The 12960-nt window shown below is 35.4% G+C and overlaps 1 protein-coding gene across 2 annotated transcripts in view; it reads left to right on the top strand.

Moving 5' to 3' along the window:
- The first annotated feature begins 2409 nt into the window (after window positions 1-2409).
- The window catches only part of unm_sa1614 (un-named sa1614), a 46360-nt gene continuing 35809 nt past the window's right edge, over window positions 2410-12960 (top strand). For both annotated transcript variants that reach the window (XM_067388073.1, XM_067388072.1), the window contains exons 1-2: window positions 2410-2722; window positions 12642-12714. In XM_067388073.1, coding sequence (XP_067244174.1) covers window positions 2597-2722; window positions 12642-12714 — 199 coding nt within the window. In that variant the 5' untranslated portion in view covers window positions 2410-2596. The remainder of the gene's footprint in view (window positions 2723-12641; window positions 12715-12960) is intronic.

Below are 12960 nucleotides of genomic sequence, written 5' to 3'. Positions count from 1 at the left end.
GGAAAACCCCACAACACCTGCATTTCATTTATCAAATCTTTTGGGGATGCTCTGTCGTCTAGCCATCACAATCTGGCCCTTTTCAAACTCACTTGCCCATTTTTCCAGCTTCTAACACATCAACTTTGAGGATAAAATGTTCACTTGCTGCCTAATATATCTCACCCACTAATGAAGAGATAATCAGTGTTATTCACTTCACCTGTCAGTGGTCATAATGTTATCCCTGATCAGTGTACTTCACATAAGGAAGAGAAGACTATCGTAAGTTGTATCGTGTGAATATTATGGTATATGAATATGGTAATCACCTGAATATTATACCATCTGATATCATTACCATGATGCGCCACAGGATTTTCTGTAAGGAGATCAATTTTATGTTTCATCTCAGTTGTAATTGGACTATCACTTTCATTTTATCAACTTCCATCGCCTACTGCAACTTTCAGGAGTGAATGAATTTATGAAAATATGTTATTAATCTGTCTGTTATCATATCTTTCTGAGATATTAAGTTACTTTATTGCCACCTCTTTATTCTCACCCAACCTGATCACAAGAGTTTTTCGTTCTTGTCCCAAGAGTTCTGCAGGGTCTTGTTCAAAAATTTTTTTCCCTTTTTTTTTTTTTGGCCATATTTGACATTTTATTGTTTTTGTTGACTGTAGTCATCTTAAACGAAATATTTTGCAGTGCACTATGGCATCCAGTCATCACAATGTGAAGTAGCAGTCATATTGTGAATGAACAGCTTGGGAATGTGCAGCAGGGGTCACATGTCTCTCTGCAGGGCCTTTGTGCTGTCTTGGGTAGAGCCAGCGGCTGACTGAGTGAAACTCTAATCAGAGGTGACAGCTGGGATAGGTGACTTCCAGGCTTTATTAATAATGTGCTATTTTATGCTCTTTACACTCTCAGACCAAAAAGCAGGCAGTGTGTGGCTATAAGTCCCCTTGGACAAGTTTCTGATGTTCTGTCTTAGATATTGGTGTTTAGTTCGTAAATCAGTGATTCAGTGTTTTGAATGAACCTTTTAATGGAATGAGTCATTCACATTTCTATTCCATGTATTTTTCGATCTCGATTAATTGAATTTTATTGGTGGGAAGCTGGGAGCTACTGCACGAATATAATGTTACACCCCCAAACGAGTCGATGGCATGCCAGTAGAGAAGAAATGGAGGAAAGAATTTAGATCTACTTTAAATTGTCATTTTTTTGGAAAAACACTTAAACGTTTTCTAAAGAGGCAATTTGTGGAATTGCAAAGTTTCAACTCAAAAGTTCAAAACAAATCGGTTAAAAGGTTCAGTGATTCTCACACACACACACAGACACACAAACAAACAAACAAACAAACACTTGTCGCCACCTACTGGCTGAACGTACTGTAGTGTAACCTGCAGTCACCAAACAAATTAGTGGACGAACGGATTCGAAAGATTCAATTCACTGGGATTAATTAAAATCCCCACCACTAGTTGAAGTCATTTGTCTCTGATAAAGTGCATTAATTTATTTTTTATTTGCTCAGGTGTATAACATTTAGAAAATGTAATCTCTACACAATTAAAATAATCCTACATGTTCATTTTATTTTAATTATGAATTATCATAAATGGTTGATTCTTAATGTAGGTATTGATTCATTAATTTAATCAATTGTGACCCTGGACCTCAAAACCGGTCATAAGTCGCACGAGTATATTTGTAGCAATAGCCAACAATACATTGTATAGGTCAAAATCATCTATTTTTCTTTTATGCCAAAAATCATTAGGATATTAATTAAAAATCATGTTCCATGAAGATATTTTGTAAATCTCCTATTGAAAATATATCAAAAATTTATTTTGTAAGTAAAATGCATTGCTAAGGACTTAATTTGGACAACTTTAAAAGCGATTTTTTTTTTTAATTGATTTTTTTTGCACCCTCAGATTCCAGATTTTCAAATAGTTGTATCTCGGCCAAATATTGTCCAAACAAACTATACATCAATGAAAAGCTTATTTATTCAGCTTTCAGATGATTAAAAAAAAAAAGACCCTTATGCCTGGTTTTGTGTTCCAGGGTCACAATTAATAATCAGTTATTGCATAGCAATAAGAGTAAGAGGCTAGATGAAATGAAATAGATAAGTAGCCTACTAATAAATATCTTAGATAAAATATCTGGTGGTATCATTCATTCAAAACAGGTTTTTTTTGGTTTTACTGTTTCAGTGCACTGTTTTTATCTATGGCTTTCTCCACTACCGGATAATATATTGACCACAGTAGATGCTTATAATAGTTTCACCATTATTAACCATCCCAGTCTGGTGTGCTTTGTGGGGTCCGTCGGCCAACTGCGCATGCGTACTATCGAACAGTCAGCGCTAGACTGACACTAAACCCTCCTGTTTCCTCTTTATGCGCGTTCGCCGCTATAGCCAAACATAACACTGCTGCACTTTACTTTACCGCTGTGCGAACTTTTCAAACAGCTTAACATTTTTCTAGCTACTTTCTCACCAACAACATCATCATTTTTAATGGGCTTACTGTGAAATTTTCTTTTATAATTAGCATTTTCCTAATTTTCCTCCAAAATGCCCGAGTTCATATCAGTGGATGAGTTTATCGTGGAGACTTTGGAGGACTACAGCTCTCCCACCACCTCTTCCTTCTACACCAAAATGACAAGTTGCCGAAATTCCGCCAACAACATCGAGGAGGTATGATATTGTGCCTTTATGTGCTGCCTTCTTTTGTAATCGCTTCTTATTTGGTCTTTGACAGTTGTACAGCGTGATGAATGAAATGAGGGTGTTCTGTACTGTCCAACATCAGGAGCAGGTCTCAGTGTGTTTTTGTGAAGGCAATACGCGTTTTATCCTGTTTAACAGTGCCGTTTTGCATTGCAGAACTGCTTAAGCCAATGAACGTGTTGTCTTTCATATTTTCCCCCTGCGAACACTGCTTCAAACATTACTACAGCAGATACTGATGCTCTTTGTCTTGTTGAATCCATTGGGCTGAGCGCAGCCTATTTCCAACACCCCAAACCATGTGATTTTAAGATAAATCGTCAGTTAAAGTGTAGAAAATTATTGTATTCATATAATCAGGGTGCTTTTAAAAATAATTAATATCATGTATCTTCCTTTTCATGTGGTTTCTGTATGATATCGTGCAATTAAAAGAGGAAGGATCTCGCTTTTCATTAACATCTTCATTTCCTCGTCGTTATTTTTAAATAATTTTTGCTGTAATATATTTCACTCTTTACCTCATATTTTGCCGCTATCTCGCGCTTCTTATCGCTCCTCGTGCGTCAATACGAGCTTCTGCTGTATTATCACGAGCACGTGCCTTTCATCCAGTGTTTATTGAGCTGCATAAACAAAAGCCGGCTTAGGATTCATGGATCTTCTGGAGCTAAGGAACCAGCCCATGAATATGTCATGTCATGTTTCTGGATCCATCCATTGTTGTTGTTATTGTTGTTGTTGAACCCTCAACCAATCATTGCCTTCTGTTTTTAGGGTTAGGGATGGGAGGATTGGTTGATAGAGATGTTGCTCCAGGACCAACAAAGGATGTTGATCCAGGATAGTGATTATGTTAGTGAAAATCATGTTGTGCATCTCAAAGAAATCCTGCTAGTGTGAAGTATTTTGACTGCTGTTTGTCATCCTTCATCTGCAAAAATTCATCTAAAGCACATGAACAAAAAGGTGCTTTACTCACTGTAAAATTTAACACAGAGGTGTCATTTTTTTATTACAAAAAGTATAAATATATATAGTATATATACTGTATGTGTGTCAAAATATACAAAATATATAAACATTTTAATATTTTAAATAAAATTTAGAAATTAGAAATTAAAATGTATATGAATGCCAATAATTACATATTTAATATCTAATATATACAATGAACTAAATGAATAATGATTTATGTATTTATGTGTCATGACAATTAAATGACAGTTTAAGTTTATTCAATCTATATTTTATATATTATAATTTCATTTATAAAAATATTTGTATTTATTATGTACATTTTATTTATCATACACTCTAAAAAATAACAGTAAAAAAACGTATTTACACAGTAAAATACCGTTTTCCATTAAAACAGTAATATACCGTAAAACTATGCATTCTGGGTAATGTTATTTGTCATTTTCGAGAAAGTAACCTATAGGCTATTTTCTTGAAAATGACAAATATTACCCAGAATGCATTGTTTTACAGTATATTACTTCTGTATATTATAATGCATTCTGGGTAATATTATTTGTAGTTTTTGACAAAGTAGGCCTCTGTTCTTAAAACAACAAATATTACCCAGAATGCATTGTTTTTATGGTATATTACTGTTTCAATGGAAAACAGTATTTTCCTGTTTTTTTTTTTCTACAGTTATTTTTATATTTTTATTCATAAATTTATTCGTCCCCTCAAAAACATATCGCATATTTTTGACACAGCACAGGTCATCATGTTCCTATAAAGTTGCACACATTTATTTATTTTTATGCACAATGGCTCTTGGATAGTGTTAATTTTGAACCCCAGTTGAGCCAATTTGAAGCATACAGCTGGGTCAGGGTGGTAACATTTGAATGATGACTGCTTTAATAAGAGTGACATAGTGGAATGTGAAGTAACCATGGTGATGACCTGGTCTGTGCAATGCACAGCCATACAAATTGAACAGTGCATCACATTACATGCTTGATTGTTTGGGCTTCATGTGACAGGATAGCACCCTTAATATCTAGCGAGCTTTGCACACGCACAGCCTCAGGGGGGTTCAGGACAAAAGGGGTATAAGAGAGACTTGAGTGGTAGTCTTTCTTCTGAACTTGTCTAGAGTAAGCCTCCACTATCCAAATAATTCCTCAGCCTTTTATAACAGAAACCTCAAGACCAGACTTCATTAATGAAGGACACCTCTGTTTAATCTGCCTTAGTGCAGATTTACAGGCTCTGAAGCAAATCCTGCTGCTTGGACAAGACATTCAAAACAACTTATTAGAAGCACAAGAGGGCGAATGTATGATTAAAGGGATAATTTACCTAAAAAATGAAAAATCACTTACTCACCCTCATGTTTTTCCAAACTTTATTTCTTCAATAGAAAATAAAAAAAGGTATTTTGAAGAATGATTTTCTTCATATGATGAAAGTTAATGGAGCTCGAAACAACATTGGATCACATTGATTTTTTGAATCTCACTTGTTTTTTTATGTTTGAACTCGTGAAAAGTTTGATTAATCACTAACCTGATATTAAATTAAAGAGGATGAACGGAGAGGGAAATAAGACAACACAGATGCTTTGCCTTAATCTGCACTGACCTCAAGAGAGATAATGGGAACCCCATGCTATAATAGAGTCTCTGTTTGGGTCATGTGACTTAATGACAAAGCTGGAACTGGAAAGATTTCCCTGGACATTTCTGATGATGATCCAATACACACCTCAACACAACATGGTGCTTCTGCGTTCCCATTGTATGTTGCTGAAAGTTAATTGAAATGAGGTGCGGTTTGGGATTAGCAGAGGCACCGGAGAGGAATAATGAAAGATAATTGGAGTGCTTGGATAATCTGCCACACCAACAGAAGCCTTGTTTTTCCTGTATTAAGTAAAGCAGGGTTACCCATTCATTCAGAGCAGAGACACCTGATATTACTATTATCCTTATTCCTGGAACATTTGGTGAGAATGAGCAAAGGTACACAAAAAGTTTTACACATAGGCCTAAAGAAATGTATCTAAAATGAATTAAAAAAAATTAATTTAATCTTTTTGAATAATAATAATACTGAGAGCACCTTTAATGAAAATAAAATGAAATGAATTCAACACGTAAAAGTAATTGATACCCCATTTGACCAAACCCCGTGGCATTGTTTCCCCAGGGAACCAGTTAAATGCATTATTGTGAATTACTGCAGCACTTAAAAAGCCAGTTTGACGCACTTACCTAGTGATTTCACAAACATTGATCCCAATTTCTTTTAGACTTAGAGGGACAGTTCATCCAAAAAAGGAACACATACTCAACCATATTTCATTTCAAACCTGCATTTCTTTTGTGGAACATAAAAGGTTCAATATAGCGCAAGTCAGTGGTAACCAAGACCAATATTTCTCAAAATATCTTGTTCCTTAGAAGAGTCATGTGGTTAAACACCCATTTAAAGGTTTATTTCAGTATATGATAAAGCCCCGTGGCAACACATTTGCTTGCAATGGAAGTGGTATCAGCATGTTATTTTATATCATAAAACATCTGCTGACTTCATGATAAACCTGTTCTGGATTCCCCATGTTGCTGAGCTTGAACTGAGTGGGTTTTATGCTATTTCTGAGCGTGCGTGTGTGTGTGTGTTTACTTCAGACCAGTCTTTTTAGTCTTTAGAGCACTGTGGACACAATATAAATAGCATGCCTCGCCACTTTATATGAGACCCACAGGTCTAAATAAGCATTCATAGTAATTCTGGACTTTTTTTCATCTGGGCTTCCTCAGAAGCTACTGGAAAAAATGACCAGTTTCTAGTTAGTTTTTACCTGATCTTACTCATAACTGACAGTCAATGACTGTGAGGAAGTGAACTCTTCAATGGTTGCATGGTATTATTGTGATATAGTTTGAGTTTCACTTCTGGCCGTCTTGGTTAAGGACCTGAACTGGTCCTTTGAACAAACTGTGTTTGTCTGTGTGGGCTTTGCTTCATTAAGCACAAAAGAGGGAGATAAACATCTGGTCGTGCTCCTCAATTATAAAATGCCTCAGAGCTCAAAACATTATTACTGCAAGTCTTATGGTGGATTCGTGACATGAAGCATGGGGCTTTTATGTGACAGTACAAGAAACATTGTGTCTGTTCTGTTGTGGTGAATGATTAACATTTGAAGTTATTTAAATTGGATTTTAATTCACATTTGAGTTCTTGAATTATGACATTATTATAATAACATTATGACATTATGAAATTATTGAATTTAGACATTGTTTTCTCCTTGGGAACAGAAACAAGCTTTGGAAAAATAACTTAAAGATGTGAGAAGCAGCATTGTTGTCAAAGGAACATCTTGGCAATTTGTACAATAACTGGGATTTTTTTATGATCTATCCCTATAACTCAAAATGCTATGTGCCATACAGTGTTGCCAAATGCTTTCAAAACTGGTAGCTAAATGTCACTAAATGACATCACAATGGCAAATTCATTTATCTATATAAATATGAATATAGATCAGTGGGCAAAATAAGAATCTAGATAAGGTTTGTCCAAGAAGTTGCTAGATTTGTTCCTAAACTTTTGAAAAAGGTCTCAAAAAGGGGCGGTGAAGTCAGTAAATCTAGTGACAAAATCCCTAAATTGCCAACACTGGTTCCATGTTATATTATAATAATATATACAGTATAATACACTATTAAGATACTATTTCATATTTGGATGAAAACAGAGCAGAGTCAACTAATAATTTAATTCTAAATTTAATTTGCTATATTATATTACAATATTATATATTATCCCATATTAACATGTCATAATTTTTCATTTTCACTGATGTGAAAAAAATATTCATATTTTTTATTTTTTTGATTGAACTATCCTCATAATTCTAAATGTTATATGCCTCCTCCAAAAAAAAACAAAAAAACGAGTCGACCCTATACGTTTTTTAAGCACCATATTACGACCTATATTTACGTTTTGAAGTCATGCGCCCTCTAGTGGGCGTAAAAATAGTGACAGTGTCGTGTTCCATCTGTCGTCATGAAATGACGTATGACTGTCATTACCAATCAAAATGCGTGTTCATTTAAATGCAATGTGTGGACGTTTTATACTATTTCTCCTATTTCCATTTACAAAAATTAAATTTTATTAATGACTACACCTACCCCATCCCTAAACCTAACCTTAGTGATTTATAGTGCATTTACACTTTATGAGCACATGTGTTCCCTGGGATCAATCCCACGATCGCATGATCACATGATTGCATATTGTTATTGCAATGCTCTACCAGCTGAGCTACGCGAAACCTGATGCAGATAAAAGGGAAAAATGCATTAAAATGAAAGCAAATGCTCCTATAGGTCGTATTTCATGAATTAAAATGAAAGTGTCCTGTTGTCGATAGGGGCGCCACTTTAGTAAACGCTCCTATGAGTCGTATTTCAGGGAAGTGACAAACGACCTATATGGTCGTATTGGTTGGAGAACATGTTAATTACATGGTACTTGTCATAAAAGTATAATATTATATATTGTCCCATATTAAGATATATTTTTTCACATTTTTTGGGTAAACTTTAAATTTTATATTAATTTATCCATTCATTAAACTGCTTGTCCTCTTGAGTCACATGCCGAATATTATATGCCATATTCTAATATTATAGGATCCCATTTTCATGTTGGCGTGAAAAATATTCACAACAAAGTTTAAACAGAGTTTCTGTAGTTTAAGGAAACACAGTATGTAAAAGACTTCAATGCTTCCCTCCCAAGCACAATGGAAGGCAGAATAAGATGGCGGTTCTTTTGGTAAAAAAATGTAAATGTAAACTGAACCGACAACATTTTGGTCACACCTTCATAAGCCCATGTTTACCATGAGTATTTATGGCTGTTTATCACTGGTCTTACTTTGTTCTGTCCTTTCTATGTGTGCTGTGGGGAATCTCACAAGCACTAAATGCACACAAAAAGCCAATTCAAAAAGGCCAGGCACCATTGCTGCACTATAGAACAAAAGATCTGGGAGGTTAGTCATGCTGAGTACAGAATTCACACTCTGCCTAGTCAGGGGAATGTGAATTTCAGCATGGAATGCCGTTCCAGGTGAAAAATACCACACGGTTGAATTGTTATTGGCCCAGTGTACACATAACAGACCTAACTGGAAGAGCTAAAAATAAAGCCAAACATCCTTGATGCAAAACAAACATCTCTGAATGTGTTCGGTTCCTGTTTGCTTCATTTAAAGGGAAAGTTTGCCAGTTTGTCAGTATTCATCTTCACATCATTCCAAACCTGTATGACTTTCTTCAGTGGAACACAAAGGGAGATAAAATGAAAGTGCAGCTGTCAATATAAAAGAATAAAAGCATAAGAAAGCATAATAAAAGTAGTCCATTAGATTTTACACTATATAACGAGTTAAATTGTACAATCAGTTTCTCCTTTTGTGTTGCACAGAAGAAAAAAGTCTGAGGGTGAGAAAATAGTGCCAGCATTTTCATTTTGGGATCAGCTATACCTTTAAGTGTTGGTTATATGACAGTTGACTCTTGCTCAGTGTCAGATGATTTCACATCACACCCAACATGTTTCTCAATTTGGGCTGAGGAGTTCATAATGGGCTCTCTGAACTAATAACAGTGAATTACATTTTCCTCTTCACACTATCATGTGTGACACCAATGAATATAAATTGCTTATAATCCTTGCTGGCATTTGACAGGCTTGTTTCCTTAGAGAATAAAAACAGCAAGATAAGACATGAGCGTTAGAGATAGAGTTCCTCGGCTATGAAACAGGAAGAAGTCTCCATAGAAACTGGGATTATTTTTAAAGGAAGTTGATTTCATCAAGGCTAAGGAGAACAAAGAATCTAGGTAAACTGAGTTTTCTGCAAAGTCATGTTACAGAGTTTCATGTTATGAAATTCCACCTGCGCACATAACATTCAGTACAATAAACATGACATGAAAGTTATTAATGCAGGCAATTTTTGGGATTGACTGCCATATTTAACAATAGTTGACTAACTACTGTATGAACTGTATGAACACTATGTATTGCATTTTCCCCATGATGCTTTTAAATGTGCTACATATACATATTTGTCCATTAACATGGCATTCTAAAAATTCAACAAAAATATCTCAAGTAGTGTATTCCTGCCTTAACATGGACTCTTCCAGACAAAAGGAAAATCTGTGGAAAAGTCCTGAAGTGTATTCCAATCTTTAGTGGGTGTTGTTGTCATTAAAGGGTTAGTTCACCCAAAAATGAAATTTCTGTCATTAATTACTCACCTTCATGTTATTCCAAACGTGTAAGACCTTTGTTCATCTTCGGAACACAAATTAAGATATTTTTGATTAAATCTGAGGGTTTAGGAACCTGACAACGTCATTGCACGTTTTGAGGTCCAGTAAAGACATCGTTAAAATAGTTCATGTGACAACAGTGGTTCAAATTTAATGTTATGAAGTGATGGGAATACTTTATGTGCGCAAAAACGAAACAAAAATAACAACTTTATTCAACAATTTATTCTCTCCTCGGTCAGTCTCCTATTCTGTTGACATAGTAAATACAGTGCAATGCTTCCGTGTTTACGTCTGACCGCCGGCTCAGTATTGGCCGACACTGTACATGTGAGCACCACGACACATGCGCGATATTTTGACGTAGGAGATGGCCAATAATGAGTCGACATGGAAGCGCTGCACTGCGTTCACTTCATCAACCGTATAGGAGACTGACAGGGGAGAGAAGAAATCGTTGAATAAAGTTATTTATGTTTTGGTTCAGAAACCCTCGGATTTCATCAAAAATGTCTTAATTTATGTCCCGAAGATGAAGGAAGGTCTTACGGTTTGGAACGACATGAGGGTGAGTAATTAATGAAAAAAAAAATATTTTTGGGTGAACTAACCCTTTAAGTTCATGTGCAATGTAGTTCTTCAATGCATTCAATTATGGGGTATACAATATGGTTGTATTAGTGAAAACACTGTTTTGAGATGATTTACATTTTGCAAAGCTGGATTGACCTGGAACAAGTGCAGCATTACACTATCTAAATGTACAGTTTTGTATATAATAGACTTCTCAGTTTGATCCTCAGTGGCACGTACAAAAACATGGCAGCTGATCTATCTCCTTTTTCTCTCAACTAAAGCAAACAAATGAATCTGCTTTGCCAAAAGCTCTTTGGGGACACCCTCAGGTCTTAAACCCAAACCTTTTTTAGTCAATAAGACTTTGGAGATTCTCTTTTTGTGAAAATGTGATTATGCTAAATCACCTGTGATTAAAAAGACGGGAGCTGTTCAGGACGGAGCTAAATGGGTTGATGGGATATGAGCTAGGGAAGTGTTATGACCCTTTTCAGGGCTTCGTTCTATACCCTGAGGAACAAATTGTTTATCCTGAGTGAAGGGAGGGATAATTGGGACAGGAAATACGGTTAAATCTGTGTAGAAACTAGACATTCATAGACTGTAAAACTGCAGGCATGTTGCAATACTGTATGGAATGAAATCTTGTTTACAAGGCCACATAATGAATCACATGCTTTCTTATTGTACAACATGTGCCCTAAACTGATGTGGTAAATGAAAATACATTTTAAAACGTGCCAAATTGTTAACGATTTCACCCCAGCACAACAGTCACACACACACACACACAGCAATGTATCATGTTCTCAGATGGCAAGCGATTATGAAGCTGTTAATTAATTTTTCCTTGTTTGCTCTTGCTTATTTAGTGACACAACAATCAGACTTCATGCTCCAGTTGCTGCCTTATAGTAACCAGATTGTTGCTTAATTCTGTAGTAGATTAGATTTTAGTATAGAAAATGTATCAGGTGTAATTTCAGCAGTCCAGTTTCAGAGTGCAAACTCAAGTTTCAACTTTCAAGTTTATTATATTTATAAAACAACCTCGTTGACCAAAGTGCTGTACAAAGTAGCCTATGTCCATCACCAAAAATTCAAAATAGATATTCACAAGACGTTAAACGCACAAGAAAGCAGATAGGTTTTTAAAAGACTTTTGAACTCAGACACCGTGGGCGCTGTTTTGATTGATAAAGGCAATTTGTTCCACAACTTTGGGCCAGCTACTACCAAAGCTCTGTCCCCCCTGCATCGCAGTCTAGATCTGGGTACCTGTAATAGATGACTGGTCTGTGATCTGACTGGCTTATGCTCAGTAACCAACTCTTAGCCTTTTATGATTTCATAATCATTTCATGATTGCGTGTAATTGCTGTTTTTGAAACAGGAAATATGTTTCTGTAAGGAGCCATTTCAAGTTCCATTTGTGGTTTATGTGTGTTTCTTTGTGTTTATGTGTATTTCAACACCATTTTAAACAAATTGAAGTGACTTATGAATATATGGTCTGGAATGAAAATACATTTACGTTTATGCATTTGGTAGATGCTATTATCAAAACTGACTTACAGTGCATTCAAGATACACTACCGTTCAAAAGTTTGGGGTCTGTAAGATATTTTAATGTTTCTGAAGGCTGCATTTATCTGATCAAAAATACAGTAAAATCAGTAATATTATGAAAGATTATTACAGTACACATATCCCTGTGATGGTAAAGCTGAATTTTCAGCATCATTACTCCAGTCTTCAGTGTCACATGATCCTTCAGAAATCAATGAAATTATCAATGTTGAAAAGAGTTGTGGTGCATAATATTTTTGTGGAAACATAAAACTCAGGATTCTTTTATGAATAGAAACCTCTGTCTTATTCACTAATCCAGTCTTAAAAAATTTGCTGGTATCTGCTTAATGCATGAATGTGAATTCCTAACTCATTGTTGATGAGATCCTTCTTTTTTCTTTCAAAAGGCCTTGGATTCTGACCGCACAATCTTGCAGAAAATGAAGAAAGCAGCCAAAGCAAAGAATATCTCTGGTCAAGGTAACATGAAATAATATTGATTCTGTTGGGTTTATTACTTTAAATGTGTGAGAAAGTACCTTAAAGGGTATCATTTCTCGTTTAGTCAGGTGTTTTGGTTAGGTGCTAGCAACATTTTGTCACAAATGCAAGTCTTCACTCTGACATGGGTTAGGGTTAGGGTTTTTGTTTTTATTTCATTCACATCAGACTGTAAGAAGCATTCATTTATTTTTGATTCTGTGTTAATTCATTAGAAAGATTGAC

Source organism: Chanodichthys erythropterus, chromosome 6, assembly GCF_024489055.1.
Source record: "Chanodichthys erythropterus isolate Z2021 chromosome 6, ASM2448905v1, whole genome shotgun sequence".
Lineage (NCBI taxonomy): Eukaryota > Metazoa > Chordata > Actinopteri > Cypriniformes > Xenocyprididae > Chanodichthys > Chanodichthys erythropterus.
This window is presented reverse-complemented; position numbering and strand designations above follow the sequence as displayed.